The 27,835-nt window shown below is 36.6% G+C and overlaps 1 protein-coding gene across 1 annotated transcript; it reads left to right on the forward strand.

Moving 5' to 3' along the window:
- The first annotated feature begins 1,128 nt into the window (after nucleotides 1-1,128).
- LOC148129161 (vomeronasal type-2 receptor 26-like) lies at nucleotides 1,129-27,835 on the forward strand. The gene is made up of 6 exons (XM_087945616.1): nucleotides 1,129-1,413; nucleotides 1,924-2,781; nucleotides 4,931-5,158; nucleotides 21,674-21,799; nucleotides 25,230-25,233; nucleotides 26,934-27,835. Exons 2-6 carry the CDS (start codon nucleotides 2,356-2,358, stop codon nucleotides 27,833-27,835), a joined length of 1,686 nt encoding a protein of 561 aa, XP_087801742.1. The 5' UTR covers nucleotides 1,129-1,413; nucleotides 1,924-2,355.

Below are 27,835 nucleotides of genomic sequence, written 5' to 3' on the forward strand. Positions count from 1 at the left end.
AACACTTTATAATTATAAATTATAAATTTCAAAGTATATATATTTTGAAATCTTTTAAATTGTTAGAAACTCTCTCAACACACAAACACACACACACACACACACACACACACACACACACACACACAGAGAGAGAGAGAGAGAAAGAGAATATTAAACCTGCAAATATGGCTTCTGTGATTCATCTTTCTCCTTTTCTTTCAGTTTATAATTTTATTTTATTTATTTATTTATTTATTTATTTTGATTTGTCAATCACTTACAAGATAATAAGTATAAGTATATACATAGTTATGAATACATGAAATGGGTACATATAAGAAAAATAAAAGAAACAATAGGACAAGGATGGTAGGCCCGTTGGTGCGCTTATGCACACCAACATTATGTGTAGTAATGTGTAATTAATTAATTATGAATAACAAATAAAAAGGAGAAAGCTTTTTAAAACAGATAATGATATATATTTTGTTAATAAACATTTTATGACCCAACTAGGGAACATCATCTGTGCTAGAAGTTTACTCAAACCTCCGTCCCTTCTAGCATTGGTGATCTTATCTAGTTTGTGTCATGAAATGTCTGCAAGAAAACAAGCAAACTCAGAGAGCACCAAGAACTCCTCATATCTATCTCTCTGTCTAACACCATATGTCAACCATTTATTAGATAGATAGATAGATAGATAGATAGATAGATAGATAGATAGATAGATAGATAGATAGATAGATAGATAGATAAAAAGTTAGAAAGATAGAAATGAAATTAGATAAAAGTCCATAAAATAATAAGAAACTGAATATTGTTCCATTCTCCACTGTATGTTCTAAGTTACAATTGACTTAAGAAATGCCTGGAATTTTGACCACAAATTCAAAAGATGCAACTTTTTCTTTTAAAATAAATAAATAATCAAATTTCTACTCAGTTCATGTCTTTCTAATCCAGACACAATAGTTCATCATCAATATTTAGGGGAGTGATTTGAGAAGTGGCATGTCATGGGAAAAAGAGAGTATCATTGCAGTCAAGGTGTTATTGACTTTGGACAGTGACTTTGTGAATGATGAATGCATTTGTTCTCTCTGATTTAATGAAAAAAGTTGAATCTTTATTTGCAGTGTAGTCACAAAATTCCACCAACATGCCCTTGCCCTGGCTTTTGCTGTGAAGGAGATCAATGAGAACGCAGAGATCTTGCCTAATGTTACCCTTGGATTCCATATCTACGACAGCTACTATGATGCAAAGATGACTTATCGAAGCACCCTAGACCTGCTCTTCAAATCAACTAGCTTTCTTCCCAACTACAAATGTGCCCGGCTAAGGAATCTGATAGCCATCATTGGAGGACTTGGTTCTGATACTTCTTTCCATATGGCAGACATTCTGGATCTCTACAAGTTACCACAGGTAGGATTTTACTTGCAATAGGCAAAAAGCAATAGAAGGAAACGACTGGACTAAAAATAAAAACAATTGAAACTGAACAAGAGAATAACAGAGTTGGAAGGGACCTTGGAGGTTTTCTAGTCCAACCCCCTGCTCAAGCAGGAGACTCTATACCATTCTGGACAAATGGTTGTCCAATCTCTTCTTAAAAACCTCCAGTGTTGGAGCACCCACAACTTTGGAGGCAAGCCATTCCATGGATTAATTGGTTTAACTATCAGGAAATTTCTCCTTAGTTTTAAGTTGGTTGTCTCCTTGATTAGGTTCCATATATCGCTTCTTGTCCTGCCTCCAAGTGGTTTGGAGTATGCTGCATTATGCTCTAATGCCTTTAAAATATTCTCCAAAAAACTTATTCATTTTAGTTCTCTGTACATGAACAAATGCTTAAAAATTATCTCTATAGCATAGAGATAAATATTATACCACTGTTTTAGCTTATTGTTTTTTCCCTGTTACATTCTGTTTTAGCTCACTTATGGATCATTGGTCTCTCAGAAGATTTATTACACCCAAGTGCCTTCATTTTATTCCATGGTCCCAAATGAAGCTCACCAATACTCTGGAATCATCCATTTGCTCCAGTATTTTGGGTGGACATGGATAGGGCTCATGGCCCTTGATAATAGCAATGGAGAGGAATTCTTGCAGACCATGGAATTGTTGCTTTCCCAGAATGGAATATGTACAGCTTACACAGAACGAATCCCGCATTAAGTTAGTTTGGATAACTTGGAACCAATTATTGATAAAGCATCACATATCCACATTCCATTAACTGATCATAAGGCCAACACATTTATAGTTTATGGAGAATCAGTGACAATAGCACGGCTGAGAGCCATTGTATTTGTGCAAGACCCTGCAAATAAAGAAAAAGACTCATTCAGAAAGGTCTGGATCATGACAAGTGGGATTAATTTCATACTCCCAGGCCTTCAGAGAGGTTGGAATCTTGATTTATTCCAAGGAGCCATTTCTTTTATGGTTCACTCAAGAGAACTTCAGGGATTCAAAACTTTTCTCCAGATGGTAGAACCTTCCTGGGTCCAAGAAGATGGTTTCTTTAAGGACTTCTGGGAGCAAGCATTTGACTGTTTTCTCCCAAATCCTGATATGTCACTAAAGCATGATGAAATGTGTAGTGGGAAAGAAACTTTGGAAGATCTGCCTGGACACCTGTTTGAAATGCATACCATTGGACATAGCTACAGTATCTATAATGGTGTTTATACAACAGTGTATGCTTTGCATGCCATGTTCTCATCTCAGTCCTTCCAGAGATCTATCAAGAGGTCTGTTGAACATGTAGAACTTCAACCGTGGCTGGTAATGGCACTCAAAACAGGATTGTTTTTGTTTCAATGACAGAACTTTTCCTGAACTTTATCTCTAGCTGAACATTTATGAATCCCATGTTTCCCCCAAAATATGACCTACTCAGAAAGTAAGCCCTAGCTTGATTTTTACATGTGCACCCAATATAAGCCCTACCCCCCAAATAAGCCATAATTAAGACCTCTGTCCACTCCAGGGCGCACAGGTGAAAATTAAGCTAGGGGGGAATGGGAGGTGGAACTGCCCTGCTACTTACCTTCGGATAGTTGCAGCCAGGCCTCACACACCTCAACCATTTTTTCTGCAGCCAGCAATGCTTTCCTGAAGGCTTCTATAGCTATAGCTCTGATAACAGAGCTCTGGATTGATCCAGAGCTCTGTTATCAGCTAGAAAGACCTTTAGGAAAGCCTTGCTGGACTTGCTGGATGAAGAAGTTCCTGAAAGCCTCTGATAGTGAAAAAGAGGCTGGGAGCTTTGCGCATGGGTGGGATTCTACTGGTTTGGACCAGTTCTATAGAACTGTTTGTAATGATTCTGCACAGTTCGGAGAACCGGCCAATTGTGCTCCTCGCTGGCCCCTCCCCTCTCTGACTGCCTCTCCCCACCCAGTCAGTTCTTATCCCTCATGAACAAAATCACACACATGCCCGACATAGCTGGCTGCGTTCTTCCCTGCCATCACTCCTTAAGGTATTTCTTTTTTTATTCCTCCCAATGATCAGCTGTTCTTATGATCAATTGTGCTGGGATTCCCCTCGCTGTTTTACTCCTTTGCCCAGGAGGCTTCCCTGAGGCCCAGGAAGTCAAAAAATGGAGGGGGGGTACAGTGCTCCCCTCCCTGTGCTTTGGTTTTTTTCTTCCTGAGCCCCAGGGAAGCCTTCTGTAAGCAAAAAACCCCTCAGGAGGCTTCCCTGAGGCTCAGAAGGCCCAGAAAAACAGAGAAGGTGCTGCAAAAAGAAGAAGAAGCCATGACTACCCAGTCACATGGCCATGCCCACCTAGCCATGCCACCTAGCCACACCCACAGAACCAGTTGTTAAAAAATTTGAAGCCACCCCTGGCTACACGTGCAAGTGAGATGAGTCAGTGAATGACATTCCCCCTGATAAGACCTAGTACCTTTTTTGGTGGCCAAAAAGTATAAGACAGGGTCTTATTTTGGGGTAAACACATTAGTCATAAATGTCCTTTCCATGGGTACTTGATGAATCTATATAATTTCAGATTTGGTGTCTTAAAAATATTCTGCAAGATCAAACAACGAGTATATTTTCTATATCAGGCTATCTCTGAGAGTTGAAAGATATGATAGTGAAATCAGGATCCTAGTGGCTTAGCTATGGAAAATGTAACAAACTGCCAATTTGTTATTAGCCAGAAGAACATCTACAACCATTCTATATTTGATTCTGCTTATTTGAAAAAAAAAAACAACTGAAACTCTTAAATATATCTTAGTTAGTTTTTTTAATCATTATGGGCAAGAGCTGAAAGGGTGGGTAAAAAATTCTTATCCTGAAATTAATTTGAGTTTCTGAGGTCCTAATATTTCTTGATGGAACTTAACCATTGGAATTAGTGTCACTTAACTTAAAACAAATTCTGGAAAGAGTGCAGAGAAGAACAACCAAGATTAGGGGGCTAGAGAGTAAAATATATGAAGAACGGTTGCAGGAATTGGGTAAGTCTAGTCCAGTAAACAGAAGGACCACTGTTGACATGATAGCACTATTCCAATATCTGAGGGGATGTCACAAAGAAGAGGGAGGGTCCACCTATTCTCCAAAGCACCAGAAGGCAAGACAAGAAACAATGGATGGAAAGTAATCAAGGAGAGAAGTGTCCTAGAATTAAGAAAAAATTTCCTGACAGTGAGAACCATTAATCAGTAGAATGGCTTGCCTCCAGAAATTGTGGGCACTCCATCATTGGAGGCTTTTAAAAAGAGTCTATATGGTCATTTGTCTGGAATGTTATAGGATCTCCTGCTTGAACAGATGTTGGACTAGAAAACCTCCAAACTCCCTTCCAACTGTATTGTTTTGTTAAAAATAATGAAAACTTACATTCATTGTTAAGTTCTTTTCTTTTCCTCTTTCTAAATAATATATGCTTTCTTTCTCTTGGTTTCTCAATCAGCTCCACCCATATCTTCAAAGGATTTCCTTCAACAATTCAGCAAATGACATGGTGTCCTTTAATGACCAAAAGGAAATAAGAGGTGGATTTGACATTGTGAACATGGTCACTTTTCCAAACAGGTCCTTTGGAAGAGTGAAAGTTGGATGGATAGATCCAGATGCAGCCGGTGGAAAAGAATTTAGAATTAATGAGAATATGATTTTGTGGCACAGTGTCTTCAATCAGGTGTGGCTCTCTGGGTTCTTAAAGGACTCCCCTTTCTCCATCTGGTTCATAATAATTTTTTATGAATACTACATAATACTATTGCACTATATCATATACGAGTATCATGGTGGTTAGAATGTAGTATCATGGTGGTTAGAATGCAGTATTGCAGGCTAATTCTGCCCACAGCCAGGAGTTCGATCCTGACTGGTTCAAGGTTGATTCAGCCTTCCATCCTTCTGAGATTGGTAAAATAAAAACCCAGATTGTTGGGGACTCTATAAACTGCTTAGAGAGGATGTATAGCAACTGTGAAGCAGTATATAAGCGCTATTGTTAGAACTATGTTATATCTACTATCAAAGCTTAACCGAGATATCCAAAGGCTGCCTTTGAGTCACTTAAACTATGTTCCTGCTCATCCTGATTCCCCCTGTATTCCCCAATACAGTGAGGGATTTTCTCTAAAGAACATTTGGGTCTTGATTAAAATGAAAATGCCAAATATTATGCAAGCGACTACACAAGCCTGATGATGGCAGATGAGGTTCTGTTGAAACATCGCTACAACATTAAAAGCACAACTATAATGACGTGGGAAGGTCTTGGTGTGTTTGGGTCTTTTCCTGTGTAAGATTGAGAATATCTTGATGATGTTTTGACGAGCTCCCACTCGCCATCTTCAAGCTGGTGCTTTCGGCTTCGTGCTTGTGCAAGCAAAGTGTGATTGGAGCTGCTGTCTCTCTATCAATACCGGTGGGGAGGTTGGCTGTGTTGTCATTTCTTGATTGGTTGATGGAGTTGATGTTTGCAGATTGGTTGGCTTTTTTGTAAGAACATGTGTGGCTGAGTTATTGGCTGTGTGTCTATCAGCCTCCTGCGTTGTAACGACCTGGGTAATGAGCTGTGTGATGACTTTCTGAGTTCTATTGTTGTGACATCCTGGATCTTGTGCTGTAATCTCCTGGGTCGTTGGCTGTGTTGTAACATCCTGAGGTTTTGTGGTGTAACCTCCTGAGTTTCGTGAGCGGGTGGCTGTGATGTGACATTCCAGGTTTTGGTTTGGCTCGAAGTTTGAGGCCCGGCTATGTGTTCATGGCATGTGTCAGTTTGCTTGGTTTGGGGGTCGGGGTGTGTGGCAGCTGGTGATGCAGCCATGGTCTGGTTTCTGGATGGTGGTTCTCTTTCGTCTATGGGATGGGTTTGTGTTTGAGTCTGGTGAGGGAGATTGGTGCGGCATCATGTGTTGTTTTGGGTTCGGTATTGGTTTTCTTGGCTGGGACTCATTTGTTGATAAGGGCTAGTTTCCAGATGTCTGTTAGGTGGGAGGTATCATCCCATTTATTCGTGTTATGGAGGTGTTTCTCTATTTCGATGGCTTCCCTGATTATTCTCTTGTTGAAGTTCAGTATTGGACTTAGTGTTCAGTATTGGAGATTAACTTGGTTCCCTCAAAATTAATTTCATGTCCTGTGGCTTTATGGTGATGGAAAAGGAAGGGAGTATTTTCTTCTTTTCTGACTGCGTTCTTGTGTTCTGCGATGTGTGCATTTATTCTCCTGTTAGTTTGTCCAATGTATGTGACTTGGAAATTGTTGCATAGTATTTCATAAACTCCTTGGTTTTCTAGATGGATCTTGTCTTTGGCGTTTCTTAGAATGTTGGCTATTTTTTGTCAGTTCTAAAGGCTGTCCTGATATTGTGTTTGTGGAGAATTTTGCTGATTTTATCTGTGGCGCCTTTGATGTGGGGGGGAGAGTCAGGTCGTTACAACACAGGAGGCTGATAGACACAGAGCCAATACCTCAGTCACACATGTTCTTACAAAAAAGCCAACCAATTTGCAAACATCAACTCCATCAACCAATCAAGAAATAACAACACAGCCAACCTCCCCATCAGTGCTTATAGAGAGATGGCAGCTCCGATCACGCATTGCTGCATACCTATACCTGTGAAAATCTATGAAAATTTGTTCGGGTCTTTTCCACTGTAAGATTAAGACTATCTTGGTGATGTTTTGGCAAGGTCCCACTCTCCCTCCTCAGGCTGGAGCTTTCGGCTTCATTCAAGTGCAAGCAGCGTGTGATCAGAGCTGCCATCTCTCTACAAATACTGGTGGGGGGGGTAGTGTGCTGGGCTGTTTGGCTGCGCTGCTGCCTCTTGATTGGTTGATAGAATTGATGTTGGTATAATGGGCTGTGTGGTGGCCTTGTGAGTTTTGTTGTGGAGATATCCTGTAATCTCCTGGGTTGTTTGTTTTGTAATGATCTTTTTTCCATTAGCCTCCGGGGTTTTAATGGCTTGGGTAATGGGTTGTGTGATGGCCTTGCAAGTTCTTTTGTTGTGGTATCCTGGGTCCTGCATTGTAATCTTCTGGGTCATTTGTGATCTCTTTTTCAAAACCCGGGAGGCCAATGGAAAAAAGATCACAAAAAGAGCCAAAAAACAGACAGAAGATATTAGAAACACCAATCAAGCAGAACACAGCAAACTCCAAGACCAATAAACACAGACCAAGACTCCCAACCAATCAGGATAAAGAAAAAACCATTCTGGCACAGCAATAGGCTGCCCCAAATTTAAATCTGAAACCACTGTAAAAGTCTGACTCACAGATGAACACTATACAGAAGCCTGATGATGGCAGATGAGATTCTGCCGAAACGTCGCTACAACTTTAAAAGCACAACTATAATGATGTGGGAAAATACCCGAACAAAGCTGAATGCCATATATATATATATATATATATATATATATATATATATATATATATATATATATAGATAGATAGATAGATAGATAGATAGATAGATAGATAGATAGATAGATAGATATAGATATAGATATAGATATAGATATAGATATAGATATAGATATAGATATAGATATAGATATAGATATAGATATAGATATAGATATAGATATAGATAGATAGATAGATAGATAGATAGATAGATAGATAGATAGATAGATAGATAGATAGATAGATCGATCTTTGGTTATTCGGGTTTTCTCCCGCGTAAGATTCAAAGTATCTAGGCAACGTTTCAGCGAGGTCCCACTCGCCATCTTCAGGCTGGAGGATGCAGATCATAGATACATCAACAACTATAGACCGATTTCACTTTTAAATGCCGATTATAAATTGTTTACTTCTATCATAGCTAATAGAGTAAAACAAGCTTTAAATCCACATATACACGAAGATCAAAATGGATTTCTTCCGTCCCGACAAATAAAGAACAATTTAAGAACTGTTATCGATGTCCTAGAATATTATGAAGCCCACCGGAGAAACAATCCGCACTCATGTTTTTAGATGCTGAGAAAGCATTTGATAACTTAAATTGGCACTTTTTAATTCAAAAATTTACAATATGAGTCTTGGCACCAAATTTGAAAACATTATAACAACTATTTACAACACACAACAGGCTAATATACTAATCAATGGCGAACAAACAGATCCAATAAATATAGAAAAAGGTGTCAGACAGGGCTGCCCTCTCTCACCTCTTCTTTTCATTTTTGCCCTAGAATCACTCTTAACACGGGTTAGACAAAATTCTGAAATTAGAGGAGTGAGGGTCAAATCAGAAGAATATAAACTACAAGCGTTTGCTGACGATATGGTTTTCTTTTGGAGGAACCCATGGAAAAAGGTTATAATCTAATAAAAGAATTAGAACAATTTGGCACAGTGGCAGGATTAAAAATTAATAGAAAAAGACGAAATTAATGACCAAAAATTTAACAGAAAACCAGAAGGAAGAATTAGAAACAATGATGGGGATACAGGTAACAAAAAGGGTCAAATATTTAGGAATATGGTTAACACCACAAGGTAAATCACTTAAAGAGAACAATTATGATAAACTACTTCAACAAACAAAGAAAGATTTAGAATCCTGGAATAAGTTGCAGCTTTCCTTATTGGGCAGGATTGCCTCGATTAAAATGAATATATTACCAAAATTTCTTTATTTATTCCAGACAATCCCAATTAAGTTGCCCAAAATTTTTTTGAAGAATTAAATAAGATCACACTTAAATTTATTTGGCAGGGGAAAAACCCAGGATCAATGTAAAGGCCTTACAAGATGCGAAAAGTAGAGGGGTCTAGCCCTTCCAAATTGGGAATTATATTATTCGGCAGCTATCTTATTATGGATAAAAGACTGGGTGAACTTACTTAACAAAAGAATTTTAGCATTAGAAGGGCATGACCTCCAGAGAGGGTGGCATGCCTTCTTATGGGAAGTGGGGAAACCCAAGCAGTCTTACTTTCATAGACACCTCATTAGGGACTCATTATTAATTAATTGGAAAAAAATATGCAAAAAACACTATCTAAAAATTCCGATCTGGCTATCAACAATGGAGGCAATGGTACATCCCAATAATTTGGACATAACAAAAATGATTAAATATAAAGATTTATTAGATCCGCAAGGAAAATTAAAAACTCGACAAGAACTACAGGAACAGGGATTTAAAATTGATCAGTGGTTATATATACAAATCCATAGCAGATACAAACAAGATATAAAAGACTTTGGAATTTATAACAAACTGCAGTATTTAGATAAAATTTTACTAGGATCAAACAAAAAGAACATATCCAGATTCTATAAATACTTACTGGAAGTAGAATTAGAACAAGAGATAGTCAAAGGGAACATGATAGCCTGGAGCAGGAATGTCGGAAGAAGTATTACATTATCAGAATGGGAAAAGATTTGGAACAGAAATATTAAGATTACAAAATCGGCAGCATATAAAGAAAATACATACAAAATGTTTTATAGATGGCACTTGCCCCCTTCGAGGTTGGCGAAAATGAACCCAAACACGAGTCCAAAATGCTGGAAATGTAAAAGCATAGAAGGAACCTACTTTCATATGTGGTGGTCTTGCAAAGAAACCCAGAAATATTGGCAAAAAATCAGAAAATGGTTGGAGGAGATAACCAAAGAACAAATCGAATACAAACCAGAGTTCTTCCTACTAGGGATCTCTGATAAACATTTACCCAAAAAGATGAAATATGTAACAATTCATATCCTAACTGCAGCCAGATTAGCGTTTGCCCAGTGTTGGAAATCACCCTATGCACCTACAGAACAAATGGTCATCCAGAAAATATGTGATTGTGCAGAAATGGATAAATTAACTATAGCACTCAAAAACAAAGAGGCTTCAACATTTTACGATAATTGGAACTCTTGGTATAATTGGTTAGTCCAGAGATAAACTGCTTAATGGACAATGGGTAATTTAAGCATAGATATCGGAAAGATGTGTGTATTCAAATTAAGGTAGGAGAATTGGATCTTGCAGACTGTCAAAAAGGATATTGTCTGTTTTTAAATGCATCTTTTTTTTCTTTTTTCTCTTTCTCTTCCTTTGTTTCTTTCTTTCTTTTACATCTCCTCTTCTCTTTTCTTTCCAGTTTGTAAGACCGAATGTTCTTTTTTTGTTTTTTTCCCTTTTGTGTATGTAATGTCGATATGTTTTTAATTGTAAATTTAATAAAATTTATTTAAAAAAATAAAAAAATAAAAGCACAACTATAATGATGTGGGAAAATACCGAACAAAGCTGAATGCCATATATATATATATATATATATATATATATATATATATATATATATATATATGTGTTTTCTTAAGTTTTGGTACTTACATGTATGGTGTTCGGCTTGGTTGGGTATTTTCCCACGTCATTGTAGTTGTTCTTTTAAAGTTGTAGCAACGTTTCAGCAGAATCTCATCTGCCATCATCAGGCTTCTGTATTGTGTCCGTCTGTGAGTCAGACTTTTGCACTGGCACTAAGCCGAAAGCACCAGCCTGAAGATGGCGAGTGGGACCTCGCCAAAGCGTTGCCTAGATACTTTGAATCTTACGCGGGAGAAAACCCGAATAACCAAAGATCCACATACAAATACCCATGAGAACCTCAGAAAACATATATATATATATATATATATATATATATATATATATATATATATATATATATATATATATATATATATATATAACCAAAGATCCATATATGTATGTATGTATGTATGTATGTATGTATGTATGTGTGTATTTATGGTATTCAGCTTTGTTCGGGTATTTTCCCACATCATTATAGTTGTGCTCTTAAAGTTGTAGCAACATTTCGACAGAATCTCATCTGCCATCATCAGGCTTCTGTATAGCGTTTGTCTTTGAGTCAGTCTTTCACAGCCGTTTCTGTTTTAAATTTGGTGCTAGCCTACTGCTGTGCCAGAATGGTTTTTTCTTCATCCTGATTGGTTTGGAGTCTTGGTCTGTGTTTATTGGTCTTGGAGTTTGCTGTGTTCTGCTTGATTGGTGTTTCTAATATCTTCTGTCTGTTTTGTCTTTTTTCAATCTCTATGGCTTCTCTGATAATTCTGTAGCTGGGGTTTTCTATACTGGCTAGGGTTTTGGTGCCATTGAAGTCGATGCTATGATCTGTGGCTTTCATGTGTTGGACTAGTGAGGAAGTGTGCTCCAGCTTTTTTACTGCATTTTTGTGTTCATCCAGGTGGGTACTTATTCTTCTTTTTTTAAAAAAAATAAACAAGTTTTATTAATTTTCAAAATACACAAGTCATCATTATCCATTACATATTTAAACCTTTTTCCATTATAAATTTAACAAGTCAGATGAACTATAATTCTGTTTTAAACCATTTCCATATAAACATACAAAAACCTCTTATCCATTTTCTCTTTATTTCTCTTTACTCTTATTCCATTTTATTATTATTATTTCATCTATTTCTTTCTGACTTAGTTACCATTATTCTCATTCTATATTTCTGCAAGGTTTCATTAATTCCCCCCCCAAAAAAAAAAAAAAACATATATACACAACACACAAAACATAAAAAAAAATCTTTTTGGAAAGTAACTTGGACCCAGGTATCTCTTTCTTCATGGACTTCAACTGTATTCATGCTCATATTACATATCATTACTTATTTTATTTACCATTCTAAGTCTTCTATATTAACTTCTCCCCATATTTCACTCTTTTTAATTCTATCTTAATTAATCATCTTAATTTGAGTCATTATATTTGTATCTTTTGTCCATTCTTTATTGTACCTTTGTCTCATTCCTTATATAAAAAAAGAAATTTCTCCTGAAATCACTAATCAGAGTATGATGCCTTTCTATCTCCCCACTAAATTAATCAAGTTAATCTTTAAAATAACACCCAATACCCAATCCGATTTTGCTTGGTACATTCTAACTGAATAATACATCCAGAATAATTAAATACATAGTTAAACAATAAATCTAAATATTAAAAACAAATACTATAATAAAATTTTATAATAACATCAATACCATAATCTTATTAAACTCTTTAATTAAAGCTCAATATTCTAAATCTCCCCTCATATTATTAAATTTTAAAACCAATCATTATTAACATTTCAACATTTTAATCTCTTATCAACTCTTAAGCCATTTAAGTTTTCTATTTCTAATACAATACTACAATATCATCTTATGTACCTTGCAAAATCTCTTTGCAGAAATTATACTTATCCTTTATCCCTAAAAAGATTCCTTTTTCCCATTTAATTTCAAAACTTTGTAGCTTTTCTCCACCTTTTCCCATTCTTTCTTCTCCCAACAAACCTTTCTACCCCCCCTTCTTCTAGCCTCTGTCTTACTGGCTTCCCTTCTCTGTCGTATTCCTCTTCCCTTTTGTTTACCATCATTATATTGATTTTGCACCTTATTTTTCCCTTTCTTAAATGTTTTTTTTTAAGTCTTAAGTCCTTTATTTCTCTTCCTTTCCCTCTTCCTTCCCTCTTGGTCAAGTTCTGAGATTTATTAAAGATGGCTTCCTCTCCTTCTTCTTCTTCTGCTGTTTTCATCTGTTGCAATGTTTGTTGATAGTTAATGAGCGCCATTTCCAAAAAAAAGGCAGGCTTCTTTCAAACCAGCTTTACCATTTTTTTTGCTTGCTCATAGTCCCTTCTCAGTTCCTCAATAGAAGGAGCCATTATAAATCTTTTCTTTTCTTTTCTCTTACAACAACCAAAATATTCCAAAGGAAAAATAAAACAATCCCAAAGTTATCAATCAGTCCAAACCAAGACAGAGTTCCCTCTCTCCTCCTAGGGTAGTATCAATCAGAAAAAAAGAAAGTCCAAATCTATTTCTTAAAATCTTATTGCAATATATTTTAGTCTTTCAATCCTTAAGGCATCTCCTCCAACAAAGTCTTAGCATACAAATATATTTTTTTTAGTCCTCTCTTTTCCCACTCATCGCTTAGAGCCAGTTTTCACCTAAAAAAAAATAGGTTTCTTAATATTCACTTTTTATTCCGTAGAAAAGAGGGTAAGCTATCCTTTCAGCACCATCAAACTGCCACTTTTTCCTCTTCTCGAAGGTATCATTCAGAAAGTCATACTTTTCAGGAATTTTGTTAAATATGTCTTAGAGTCCTAGGAACCAAGAAAAACTTTCTCCTTTCAAGCACTTTCTCCACTTCCTCCTGCACATTCTTACCCGGCTGCCAGCTTCTTTGTGGCGGCCATTACGGACCGCCGCTGCACCATCCTGGGAAAAGGGGTTCTGCTGGCCGGGGAGGGGTCTGCAACACCCCCAAACCCCTCTCCGGATCCCCCCTACCTTCAGCTGCCCCTGCAGGGCAGCCTAGCTCTGCACCCGTCCGGATCGAGCCCAAAAACAGCTAGCGTGGCAGGGATCGCGCAGCTTCGCAAATCCCTGCCGCTCGCGAAGCCGACAAACCGGAAGTCCAGGTGGGTACTTATTCTTCTATTGGTCTGTCCAATGTATGTGGCAGGGCATGATGCGCAGGGGCATTCATATATGACTTGGTTTTCCAGGTCAATTTTATCTTTGGGGTTTCTTAGGATGGCTGCTATTTTTCTGTCTGTTTTGAAGGCAGTCTTGATATGATGCCTGTGTAGTACCTTACTGATTTTGTCTGTAGTATATCTTATGTAGGGCAGGACAGCTTTTTCATATGTCTGTTCATCTTCTAGGTCTCCATTATGTCTCAGTGTGTTTTTGTGGATCAGGCCAGTGATTTTGCTTTTGTGGAAGCCGTTGCCTGTCAGTACTTTAGTGAGGGTGCATAGTTCAGTCTTTATGTTTGTCTTGTCTGCCAGGCGCTTGGTTCTGGCAATAAGTGTTTTGGCCATAGAGTTTATCTGTGCTGGGTGGTGGTGGGATTGGGTGTTGAGGTAGCGGTTAGTATGTGTTTTTTCCTGGTATATGGTTTGTCCTAGTCTGCCATCTCTTTTTTTGTAGATTAGTACATCTAGGAATGGTAGTTGTTTGTTACTGTTTCCATGGTGAATTTGATTTTGGGGTGTGTGCTGTTTAGGTGTGTTTTATATATATATACTGTATATATATATAATGTAAGAAAAAATTTGTATTTCTCTTTGTTTCCATTTAATCAAATTTAGCCTATAAAATTATATTTAATTTCCATTCCTCACTTTTCATCATAATATAATCATCTCATTACAAATACTTTTTTTTTTAATAAAAGTTTTATTGATTTTAACAACAAATAAAAACACATAAAACATAAAATATAACATAAAAACATCATCATTCTTCATAAATTTACAGACAGTGTATCGGTTGGTTTACCACTCCTCTTTGTGCGTCCATTTCGTAGTCATCATAAAAATTATGTTACATAATAACTCATTATCAATCAACAATTATATATCCTAATATTTATTAAACAATCATTTGATTATAATTTTACTAATTCATACTTAAGCGAGATAACTATAATTTAGTTAATTTATTTTATAACAAATCGTAAAAACATACCAAATCTATCTTAATAAAATATTCTAAAAATATTATCAAAACCAAAAATATATATATATTCATTGTTTCTTAAGTTTCTAAATATTCTATTATTATATTGTTTTATCTAACCATTGATAAAAAAGATCCCAAAATTCATAAAATTGTTTATCTTCTTGTTCTCTAATTTCAAATGTCAATCTGCTCATTTCAGCACATTCCAGCATTTTCTTAATAATTTCTTCCTCTAATGGTATTTTCTCACTCTTCCAATTTTTAGCAAATACAATCCTAGCCGCTGTTAACACATTTACAATCAAATACTTTAAGTTTTTGTTGAATGTATCAGGTAAGATTCCCAATAGAAAAATCTCCGGTTTCAAATCTATATGTTCTTTTGTCATTTCTTCCAACCATATGCGAATTCTAGTCCAGTATTTCCTGGCCTCCTCACAAGTCCACCACATATGGTAATATGAGCCAGGGATCTGATGACATTTCCAGCACTTTTCAGATTTGTTCTTGAACATTCTTGCTATTCTTGTCGGGGGGAAATGCCACCTGTAAAACATCTTATACAAATTTTCTTTATATGCTACTGACATTGTCATTTTATAATTTTGAGACCACAATTTTTGCCATTTCTCTAAATCAATCCCATATCCAAAATTCTTCCCCCAAACAATCATTGTTTCTTTGACTTGTTCTTCCTCTAATTTAATTTCCAACAAATAACTATATAGTTTTTTAATCACTTTTTCATCAGAACCTGTCAAAATCCTATCTAGATCAGTCAATTTATCATAAAATCCTTCTGTTTTAGAATCTTTAATATACCTTGAATGTATTTGCGCATATGAAAACCAATTCATCTTTATATCTTGTCCTTCTAGCTTTTGCATCGTTTTAAGTTCACCCTTTTCATCCAGTATTTCCCCATATCTAACTGTTTGTTCCTCCTTATAAATTATAGGATAGGAAAAAGCTTCGATAGTTGATAACCAGACTGGTATTTTCAAATAACATTGTTTCTTAATTTTCTCCCAATTCAACCATAACGATTCCCGTATATAATGCCTTCTGAAATAACCCTGCGATTTAGTTCCCTTATACCATAAAAAGGCATGCCAACCCATTAATAAGTCATGTCCTTCCAATGCCAGTAATCTAGACTTTCTTAATGTTATCCATTCTTTAACCCACATTAAATTTGCAGCTTGATAATACAACTCCCAATTAGGAAGGCCAAATCCTCCTCTAGTTCTAGCATCCTGTAAAAGTTTTAGTTTTATTCTCGCTTTCTTACCTTGCCATATATACTTCAACACTATTTTATTTAATTCATCAAAGTAATCTTTACCAAGCCTAATTGGTATTGTTTGAAACAAATATAAAATTCTGGGTAAAATATTCATTTTAATTGTTGAAATTCTACCTATCAAAGATAATTGTAGGTTTTCCCATTTTTTCAAGTCAGACGCTATCTGCTGTTTAAGTTTAATATAGTTATTCTCTTTCAATGTAGTACATCTTGATGTCAAAAATATCCCCAAGTATTTAACTTTACTCGTAACTTGAATTTTCAATAGGTCTGCCAACTCTTCTCTTTGCCTTAATAACATATTTTTTGTCAGAATCTTTGTTTTGTCTTTATTTATTTTCAAGCCAGCCATCTCACCATACGTCTCTATCTTTTCCAGCAATTTTAAAGCTGTCTCTAGAGGGTCTTTCAGAATAAAGACCAAATCGTCCGCAAAGGCTTGCAATTTAAATTCCTCCTTTTTGACTTTCATTCCTTTTATATTTGTATCCTCTCTAATATTTCTATTTAACACTTCCAAAGTCAATACAAATAACAAAGGGGATAGTGGACATCCTTGTCTTGTGCCTTTTTTAATATTGATAGAGTCTGTAAATTCTCCCTCTATCATCACTTTTGCTGTTTGCTTATAGTATATAGCTTCTATTGCTTGAATAAATTTTCTAGCAAAGCCCATCTGTTCCAATAATAATAACATAAATCTCCAATTCACGTTATCAAATGCCTTTTGGGCATCTAAGAATATCAAAGCCATTTGTTTTTCAGGGTGTGCCTCATAGTATTCCAAAGTGTCCAAAATTACTCTCATGTTGTCTTTAATTTGTCTCTTTGGTAGAAATCCATTCTGATCAGGATGAATAAAATTATTTAGGTATTTTTTAAGCCTTTCTGCCAAAATTGAAGCAAATATTTTGTAATCTGCATTCAATAAAGAAATAGGTCTATAGTTCTTAATTTGTGATGGGTCAGCCCCTTCTTTTGGGATAAGCGTAATATAAGCTTCTGACCATGTTTTAGGTATTTTCTTATTTATCATAACTTCATTCATAATTTCTAACAATGGAATACTCAACGATTCTTGTAATGTTTTATAAAATTCTGCCGGAAACCATCTGGTCCTGGTGCTTTCCGTTATTCTGCCTATTGAATGCTTCAGTTAATTCCATCATTGTTATAGGGTTTTCTAACATTTTCCCAGTTTCATCAGGTATCTTAGATAGGTTAGCATTTTGTAAATACTGTTTGATTTTCCCCTCATCAAAATCCTCCTGCTTATATAATTGTGCATAAAAGTCTCGAATAATTCTCTTTTTCTCCTTATTACCATGACAAACTTGACCTTGTTCATCCATTAACTGTAGTATTCTCCTTGATTCTTTCTCTTTTCTCAGTTTGTATGCTAACCATCTACCTGGCCTGTTTGCATCCTCAAAATAGTTCTGTTTGGTGCTTCTGATTTTTTGCGCCAATTCTTCTTTCTCTGTTTGATCCATTTTATGTTTAATTATGTCCATTTTAAATTTAATATCTTTTTTCTGTGGCGTTCTCTGTAATTCTTTTTCCAATTTTTTATAATCATCTTCTAAAATTTGCCTCTTCCTAATATTCTTTTTCTTTGTATATTCCATTATCAATCCTCTTGCATATGCCTTCATTGTGTCCCAAACATTCTGTATTGAAGTATCTTCTTTTCTATTTTCATTAAAGAAGAAGGCCAGTTCTGTTTCCGTCCATTGTGTAAAGTCTTTTTCCTTTAAAATAGTATTATTTAATGTCCATCTAGATCTTCTTTTTTGTCCTTTCCATTTAATTGTCATTGGGTTATGATCTGCCCATGTACTTGTTTCAATATTTATTTCTTGAATATTAGATAATAATTCTGTTGACGTCCAAATCATATCTATTCTGGACCATGATGAATGCCTATTCGAATAGAAAGTATATTGTTGAGTTTTAGTATTTCTTTCCCTCCATATATGTTTTAAATTTAGTTCCTCTATCATTTCAAAAAAGGATTTAGGAAGAATCTTCCTATTTTGTCGTGGTATTTTTGCTGTGTAGTCCAATTCATTGTCTACAATTCCATTAAAATCTCCCATTATAAATATATTAGCGTAGTCCAATTCAATTATTTTCATATGTAGTTTTTTATAAAATCTTTTTTGTTTATCATTCGGAGCATAGATTGCAACTAAGAGTATCTTTGTGTTATTATCCACAATTTCAACCATTAATACTCTTCCATCTTCATCAGTATAAATCAATTTCACTGGAATAGTTTCTTTAATATACAAAACCACTCCTCTTTTCTTACAATGGGCCAAAGAAGTAAAAATTTTCCCTATTTTTGGTCGCACCAATAATTGTTGATGTTGTTTTTTAATATGTACTTCTTGTAAGCAAATTATACCAAATTTTAATTTCTCTATTTTATGAAAGGTTTTCCTTCTTTTAATAGCTGAATTCAGTCCATTTATATTCAAAGAAATCAATCTTTTTTCCTCCATAATTATGATTTATATTTAGGTCTAACAGCTCTCGTTGATCTTACTTCACGCTGTTCTTTAGTCTCCACTTGCCCGCCTACTGCACCTTCTTCTTTTCCCATCTCTATTTGGTCCTCTTGAAATTCAGTTAGGGTAGTCTCTTTTTCTATCTCTGTTTCTCTTCTTTTAGAGAATTCATTATAAAACGATTCTGCTTCGTCAATTGAACCAATTCTGTATCTCTGTTCTTTCCATGTAACCATTAATCCTTCTGGAATCAACCATCTGTAATTCACCTCCTTTTCCAATAATATTTTAGTCAGGAAGCGATATTCTCTCCTCATCTCTCTAATTTTTCTGGGTACTTGTTTTAAAACCACAACTCTCTTTATCTCCATATTTCAATGCCTTCTCTCTTGCCGCTTGTAATATCTGTGTTTTAATAGATTTTTTAGTAAATCTGACATGAACTTCTCTTGGTAGCTTATTCCTTGACGCATATCTTGTAAATACTCGGTATATCTTATCTATTCCATCCATCATCTTTTCCTCTGTTATTTCCAGAGCTTCAGCCAAGATTTCTATCATTACTGCAGCAAGATCTTGTCCTTTTTCTTCCTCTATATTTTGAAATCTGAGGTAATATTCTGATCTATCCATCTCCCACTTCAACATCTCATTCTTGTTTTGTTCAAGCGTTGTCACTCTGTCATCAATATTTCCAATTTTCTCATCTCTTTGATTGTCTTTCTCTTCCATTTTTTGCAGTCTCTCATCATATTTCACCATCATTTGTTGGACGTTTTCAATTTTTTGTTCAATACTCCCCATCCTTTGTTCCATACTCATTTTAAGTTCTTGAATTCCTTGCATAACCGTCGTTAAATCCGTCTGTCCTTTATCTTGCTTCGCCATTGTTGATAGTCGTCCTCCAGTTGATGGGGAGGCAGGAGCAGAAGTTGAGGTACCAGAAGGTAGAATTTTCCTACTCATTTGAATAACACAGAATCTTCTCATTACAAATACTTTATAACATAATCATTTCTAATATCATTTGTATAATCAGTTGCATTTCCATTTCCCATTAAATATAATATATGTTAAAAAAAAGAGAAAATAATTTAATAACAATAAAACCATTTTAATTTATCTCATTCTATCATCATTTCCCCCCGTATATAATTATGTAATGATCTTACAGTGAAATCTTCCCCTTTAATTCCAATTAGGCTTATTTCTTTTTTTTTAAATATGATTCTCAATAAACTTTAAACTTCAAAACTCCCCCGTCTATATTTCTAAAAAAAAAAAAACAACACCACCCAAGTACATTTCCATGTGGTATCACCCCTTCATTTTATCCTTAGCCTTCATCTCTAAATCTCTTGGCCCTATAGTTTCTTCCAATTTTAGCCAATTTTCCCTTTTCTAAGTTTTCCCAGTCTTTTCTTAGCTCGCTAATATTATTTTTAATTTCATCTCCCATTCGGAAGGGGAGGTTTTGCCCCCTCCGTTTCTTTTGCAATTTTTCTTGTACAGCTTCTTCTTCTTTTGTTTAATCTTGGAAGTATTTCCCTTTTTATTTATCACATCTATCATCAATGTCTTATTTTTAGTTTTTTTCTTGTCTTTTTGTAAAGTCCATTGTTCTTTTGGCTCTTTTAGGCAGACTTCTTCTTTCTTTAACTCCTCCTCCTTCGTCTTTCTTTGTTCTTCTGTGCACTGCATCACCATTTCTAATTTTTCTGCTAATATATCCCACAGTTTCTTGCTTACTTTTATCATTCCTCTCACATTTTGCAGTTCCAATCTGAGTTATTTGCATATTTCACTCATTTTACTTAATCAATCAAGATATTCTCTGTTTTATTGAAAGCCAACATCTTCTATTTTAATCAATTTCTCTTGTTAATCCTTCTGTTTTCTTGTCACAGTCCCAATCCGCCAAAAAGTCCCAAGATATTATCTTTGCTTGTCCCTTTGTTGCAATCTTCATGTGTGTGTGTGTGTGTTTGTGTGTATGTATGTATATATATTCCAGGGTTATTGTTATATTATACTCTTTTATTTCATTTCATTTCCCATTAACATATTTGCAAATTCAGTAGTTTTCCATATAATGATAGGAAAAAGGTACGTTATACCATTGGGTGGCACTCTTGTGTCACTTTCCATTTTTTAAAGTTCTTTTATTTATTTTTTCCTATTTGCTTATATTTATTCCACTAATTTTCAATCATTAGCTATTGTATCTATATATAATCAATTCCAATAAGTCTAGCATTCTAGCCAATGCCTGATTAATGCCAATTTCTGTATCTTATTCCAAAATTAGTCTCTGATTCCGTTATAGTCCTTTTATAATCCAATTTTGTTTATCTTATAATTTCCTCTTACTTTCCATTCGCCACTGCCATGATTTTCAACAAGAGTTCTTTCCTTCTGTTTCTCGGGGTTATTTTGCAAAAAACAAGGTATTTTGCCCGGTCACATGTTACTCACCACTTCACTGCTCCAGCATTCACTTAGGTCCCGGGTAGCTTCCTGTTTTCAGGGCTGCCATTAAAGTCTGCCACTACCTCCTGTATTCAAGGGGAGTATACCAAGCCAGGGAGGGGAAATGTGGCTCCCCTCAACCTGGCTGGTGGTTTCCTTCTCTTTTCCCACCCCTCTGAGGTGGATCCGGTCCCGTTTGAGACCCTCCGACTGGGTAGAAACCGTGCACAATCCCGGTCTTTGGTCCGTCTCCGATGGAAGCACCATTGGAAGTCTCCTGACATCTTATTATGTCTTACTCAAATATTGGGGGTAGGTGAGCTTACAGAGACATATGGGGCGCACTTTTTCTTATCCCAGTTCATTTTCTATTTATATTAGACCAGTCCTCTTTCAGAATGTAATGAACAGTGCCATCCTGGAAATCAAAAGGAAAAGAAGGAAGGAGAGAAGTTTTGTTGCTATGATTGTGTTCCCTGCCAGAAGGGGAGATTTCAAACAAGACAGGTACATTATTACAGTGTCTTATTTCTCAATCTTACATCAATAACATAAGTTGCTACCGGAGCCACCCAATCAGAAGTGCTAAATTGACATTTCTGCCTTATTACTGTTTTTCTAGCCAGTTCTTAAGAATGTGCAATCATTCTTAAAACAAGGGGTCCTTGGTACTCTCTGAGTTTGCTTATTTTCTTGCAGATGTTTCATTACCCTAACTAATTAACATCATCTGAAATCCCTTTTGCAGCCTTCTGATAAGCAAAGTCAATGAAGAAGCTAGATTAGAGAAGAGAAAATCAGAATAGAGCTGGAAGGGATGTTAGAAATCTTCTAGTCCAGCCCCCTGCTCAAGCAGGAGACCCTATACCATTTCAGACAAGTGACTGTCCAGTCTCTGCTTAAAAACCTCCAGTGATGATGCACCCACAATGTTTGAATGCAAACTGTTCCACTGGTAAATTGTCCTCACTGTTAGGAAGTTTCTCCTCAATTCCAGGTTGCTTCTCTCCTTGATTAGTTTCCATCTATTGTTTCTTTTCCTGCTTTCTGGTGCTTTGGAAAATAAATTGACCCCCTCCTCTTTGTGGCAACCTCTCAAATACTGGAATAGTGGTATCATATCCCCCCCACCAGTTATTCTTTTCTCTAGATTAGCCAAAACCCAAACCCTGCAACCATTTGTCATATATTTTAGTCTCCAGGCCTTTAATCCTATTAGTTGCTAAACAACTGTGCTACTAACTGAATACATGCAGTGTATTGTGGCTAGACAACTCTTGTCTCTTGACAATTGTGGCTAGAAAGGTCATAAATTTGAGCAAAACTCACTTAACAAATGTCTCACTTAGCAATAGAATTTACGATTGATTGTGATCATGTCAAGTACAACCTTTATATATATATGAATTTATCAATTTATCCCTAAGGTTATCCCCAAGAGATAACACTGCTGGGTTTTATTTTCAGACACGGAGGGGCTGTAGTAATGCTGATGTTTCCACTAGTACATGGAAACATTTTTTTTTGAGGAGGGGGCAATTTGTCCTATGAAACCCTCTGATGACAACATGAATGGATATGATGATGATTTAGCTCAAGGTAAGTTTAAGACTTGTGGACTTCAACTCCCAGAATTCTTGAACTAACATGACTGAGGAGGAATTCTGGGAGTTGAAGTTCACAAGTCTTAAAGCTATCAAGTTTGAAGACCACTGATTTAGCAGCAAGGCTAGTAATAGGAAAACATATCTGAAATGACATAAAATACTTATTGGAAAAATATATTTTGGATTTTTCTGCAGGCATAACAATATCTTGCTGCTGTTTATTTTTTATATTGGCATATAAGAACTTGAAAATAGAATGTGCTGTTGCTTTCTAAGTTGCACATCTATAATGGACAGAGTCCTTCAAGAAGCAACAATGTTTTAATAAGTCATTTACTTATGTCTATGCAGATTCTCAGTCATCCAAGTCATGGTTGTCCCAAAGGTGATGTTGAAGATGTTTCACTTCTCATCCAAGAAGCTGAAGAAGAGCTAAAGAAACTTCTTAGATGAGAAGCAAAGCATATTCAAACAAAAATCAGAAAGTCCAGTTGCCTCTTGAAAAAGCACCTTGGTTCTTCTACCTATGGGAAATACAAAGTGGTCCATGTTAGGTTTGGTGCCTCTGAGTGAAAGTCCACCAAGCTGGCTTTCTGTCTAAGGTGGAAGTAGAACTCAGTCGTCTGGTTTCTTGCCAAATTTCATAATCGTGAGGTCAAATTGACATATTTTTCTTAAGTTTTCGCGGGTACTTACATGTATGGCCTTCAGCTTTGTTCGGGTATTTTCCCACGTCATAGTAGTGGTGCTTTTAAAGTTGTAGCAACGTTTCAGCAGAATCTCATCTGCCATCATCAGGCTTCTGTATTGGAAAATACATATACATATACATACATACATATACATATACATAAATACACATACATACATACATACATACATACATACATACATACATACATACATACATACATACATACATACATACATATATATCTGTATCTGTATCTGTATCTGTATCTGTATATGAATATGAATATGTATATGTATATGTATATGTATGTATGTATGTGTGTGTGTATATATATGTGTGTGTGTGTGTGTGTGTGTATGTATGTATGTATGTATGTATGTATGTATGTATGTATATGTATGGCATTCAGCTTTGTTCGGGTATTTTCCCACATCATTGTAGTTGTGCTTTTAAAGTTGTAGCAATGTTTTGGTAAAATCTCATCTGCCATCATCAGGCTTCTGTATTGTGTCCGTTTGTGAGTCAGGCCCCCACAGTTGTTTCAGTTTTAAATTTGGGGCAGCCACAGGGGACTTCGTATATGCCAAGACACAAAAAGAGCCACAAAACAGACAGAAGATATTAGAAACACCAATCAAGCAGAACACAGCAAACTCCAAGACCTATAAACACAGACCAAGATTCCCAACCAATCAGGATGAAGAAAAACCATTCTGGCACAGCAATAGGCTGCCCCAAATTTAAAACTGAAACAACTGTGGGGGCCTGACTCACAAACGGACACAATACAGAAGCCTGATGATAGCAGATGAGATTCTGCCGAAACGTTGCTACAACTTTAAAAGCACAACTACAATGACGTGGGAAAATACCCGAACAAAGCTGAATGCCATACATGTAAGTACCCGCAAAAACTTAAGAATATATATATGTGTGTGTGCTTTTAAAGTTGTAGCAACGTTTCAGCAGAATATCATCTGCCATCATCAGGCTTCTGTATTGTGTTTGTCTGTGAGTCAGACTTTTACAGTGCTTTCAGTTTTAAATTTTGGGCTAGCCTACTGCTGTGCCAGAATGGTTTTTTCTTCATCCTGATTGGTTGGGAGTCTTGGTCTGTGTTTATTGGTCTTGGAGTTTGCTGTGTTCTGCTTGATTGGTGTTTATAATATCTTCTGTCTGTTTTGTAGCTTTTTTTGTGTGTCTTGATTGGCTGGCAACATTGTGTTTCCTGTATTGGAGGCTTTTAGTGCAGCTTGGCTCCAAGTAAACAGATGGCTATCATTTGTTAGGAAGCTAGGTTTCATCTGGGTGCCTGGTTGGGGTGTGTTTGAGCTGGAGGTATCAGGGAGGATCTGTTTGTGCCCAGGTGTTTGCCTGGCTAGTGGTGTGGAGATTTTTTTGTTTGTGAGTGCAGGCTTCCAAATGATTGACAGTCTGGTGGAATCATCTCTTCTATTCATGCTTTCAGGTCCTTTTCAATCTCTATGGCTTCTCTGATAATTCTGTGGCTGGGGTTTTCTATAGTGGCTAGGGTTTTGGTGCCATTGAAGTTGATACTATGACCTGTGGCTTTCATGTGTTGGACTAGTGAGGAAGTGTGTTCCAGCTTTTAGACTGCATTTTTGTGTTCATCCAGACGGGTACTTATTCTTCTATTGGTCTGTCCAATGTATGTGGCCGGGCATGATGCACAGGGGACTTCATATACGCCTTGGTTTTTCCAGGTCAATTTTATCTTTGGGGTTTCTAAGGATGGCTGCTATTTTTCTGTCTGTTTTGAAGGCAGTCTTGATGTGATGCCTGTGTAGTATCTTACTGATTTGTAAGTCTGTAGTAAGTCTGTAGTCTGTCTGTAATACCACTTATGTAGGGCAGGACAGCTGTTCCATAGGTCTGTTCATCTTCTAGGTCTCCATTATGTCTCAGTGTGTTTTTGTGGATCAAGCCAGTGATTTTGCTTTTGTGGAAGCCATTGGCTGTCAGTGCTTTAGTCAGGGTGCATAGTTCAGTCTTTATGTGTGTCTTGTCTGCAAGGCATTTGATTCTAGCAATTAGTGTTTTAGCCACAGAGATTATCTGTGCTGGGTGGTGGTGGGACTGGGCGTTGAGGTAGCGGTTAGTGTGTGTATTCTTCTGGTATATGGTGTGTCCTAGTGTGCCATCATTTTTTTTTAGATTAGTACATGTAGGAATGATAGTTGTTTGTTTCCATTTCCATGGTGAACTTGAATTTGGGGTGTGTGCTGTTTAGGTGTGTTAGGAAATTGTTTAGGTTTTCTTTTCCATTGGGCCAAATCACAAATGTGTCATCGATGTATCTTAACCATAGTTTGGGTTTGTGGGTGGCATTAGCCAGGGCTCTGGATTCGAATTCTTCCATGAACAGGTTTGCAATGATGGGTGACAGTGGTGATCCCATAGGGTCTCCTTCAATTTGCTTGTATCTTTGTCCTTTGTATATGAAATATGTGTTGGTTAAGCAGTGTTCTGTTAGTTCCATGAGGTGTTTAGCTGGTCGGTATTTATTTTTGATGATTTCAAGAGTTTCTTTTATTGGGACTTGAGTGAATAGTGAAACCACGTTGAAACTTACAAGCAGATTTTCTTGCTCCACGTGTAGATCTTTAATCATTTCCAACAAGTGGTATGAGTTTTGTACATGTGAAGCTGCTGTTTCAGCTTGGGGCTGTAGCTGTTTACCCGGAGCCAAGCTGCACTAAAGGCCTCCAATACAGGAACACAATGTTGCCAGCCAATCAAGACACAAAAAGAGCCACAAAACAGACAGAAGATATTAGAAACACCAATCAAGCAGAACACAGGAACCTCCAAGAACAATAAACACTGACCAAGATTCCCAACCAATCAGGATGAAGAAAAAACCATTCTGGCAAAGCAGTAGGCTAGCCCCAAATTTAAAACTGAAACCTCTGTAAAAGTCTGACTCACAGACGAATACAATACAGAAGCCTGATGATGGCAGATGAGATTCTGCCGAAACGTTGCTACAACTTTAAAAGCACAACTATAATGACATGGGAAAATACCCGAACATATATATATACACACACAGAGAGAGAGAGAGAGAGAGAGAGAAGCACAAACACACACACACACAGGCACATACACATAAACATAATGATGTTACAACAGCCATGTTTGGGAGACAAAGTACTATACACAAATTGACGTGAAATCTTCCTTCCTTCCTTCCTTCCTTCCTTCCTTCCTTCCTTCCTTCCTTCCTTCCTTCCTTCCTTCCTTCCTTCCTTCCTTCCTTCCTTCCTTCCTTCCTTCCTTCCTTCCTTCCTTCCTTCCTTCCTTTCTATCTGTCTTAAAGATATGGAAAAATGCTTCAAATGTCCAGAAGACCAATACCCAACCAAACAAAAAGATCACTGCATCCAGAAAATTGTAACATGCCTTTCTTACAAGGAACTTCTAGGGATTATTTTGGCCTCCATTTCTGTTTCATTGTCTTTGATCACTGCTCTCATATTAGGAATATTTCTTAAGCACAGAGATACCCCTTTGGTCAAAGCCAACAATCGGGACCTCATGTATGTTCTCCTTATTTCCCTCCACTTCTGCTTCCTGTGTCCTCTCCTGTTCATTGGTCAGCCCAATGAAGTCTCTTGCCTTCTCCAACAACCAACCTTTGGCATCATCTTCTCTGCAGCTGTTTCTTGTGTTTTGGCTAAAACCCTCACTGTGGTTGTAGCCTTCATGGCTACCAGGCCAGGCTCCAACATGAAAAAGTGGATGGGGAAGAGAATGGCAACTTCCATTGTCCTTTTTTTCTCTCTCATTCAAGAAAGCCTTTGTAGCATCTGGCTAGGATCTTTCCCTCCATTCAAACAGTTGAATATGCATTCTGTGACCGATGCCATCATCGTTGAATGTAATGAAGGCTCTCCAGTCATGTTCTCCTGTGTCCTAGGCTACATGGGTTTCCTGGCTCTTGCCAGTTTCTTGGTGGCTTTCTGTGCTCGCAAATTGCCAGACAGCTTCAATGAAGCTAAATTCATTACCTTTAGCATGTTGGTATTTTGCAGTGTTTGGGTGCTGTTTGTTCCAACTTACCTGAGCTCCACAGGAAAAGCCTTGTTGGCTGTGGAGATCTTCTCAATCTTGGCTTCCAGTGCTGGATTATTGGGATGTATCTTTTTCCCTAAATGCTACATCATTCTGTTGAGACCTGAATTGAATACAAAGGATCAGCTAGTAAGAAAAAAGAACTGA

The sequence above is a fragment of the Notechis scutatus genome, chromosome Z (assembly GCF_049901735.1).
Source record: "Notechis scutatus isolate UNSWTSFEM ecotype Mainland chromosome Z, rNotScu1.2, whole genome shotgun sequence".
Taxonomy (NCBI): Eukaryota; Metazoa; Chordata; class Lepidosauria; order Squamata; family Elapidae; genus Notechis; species Notechis scutatus.

Excerpts from the sequence above, each read along its gene's own strand:
- LOC148129161 (XM_087945616.1), top strand. The coding sequence starts at position 2,356 with ATGACAAGTGGGATTAATTTCATACTCCCAGGCCTTCAGAGAGGTTGG. Across the intron at positions 2,782-4,930 it reads TAGAACTTCAACCGTGGCTG|CTCCACCCATATCTTCAAAG; the intron begins GTAATGGCACTC and ends TTTCTCAATCAG. Across the intron at positions 5,159-21,673 it reads GGCACAGTGTCTTCAATCAG|ACCAGTCCTCTTTCAGAATG; the intron begins GTGTGGCTCTCT and ends TATTTATATTAG.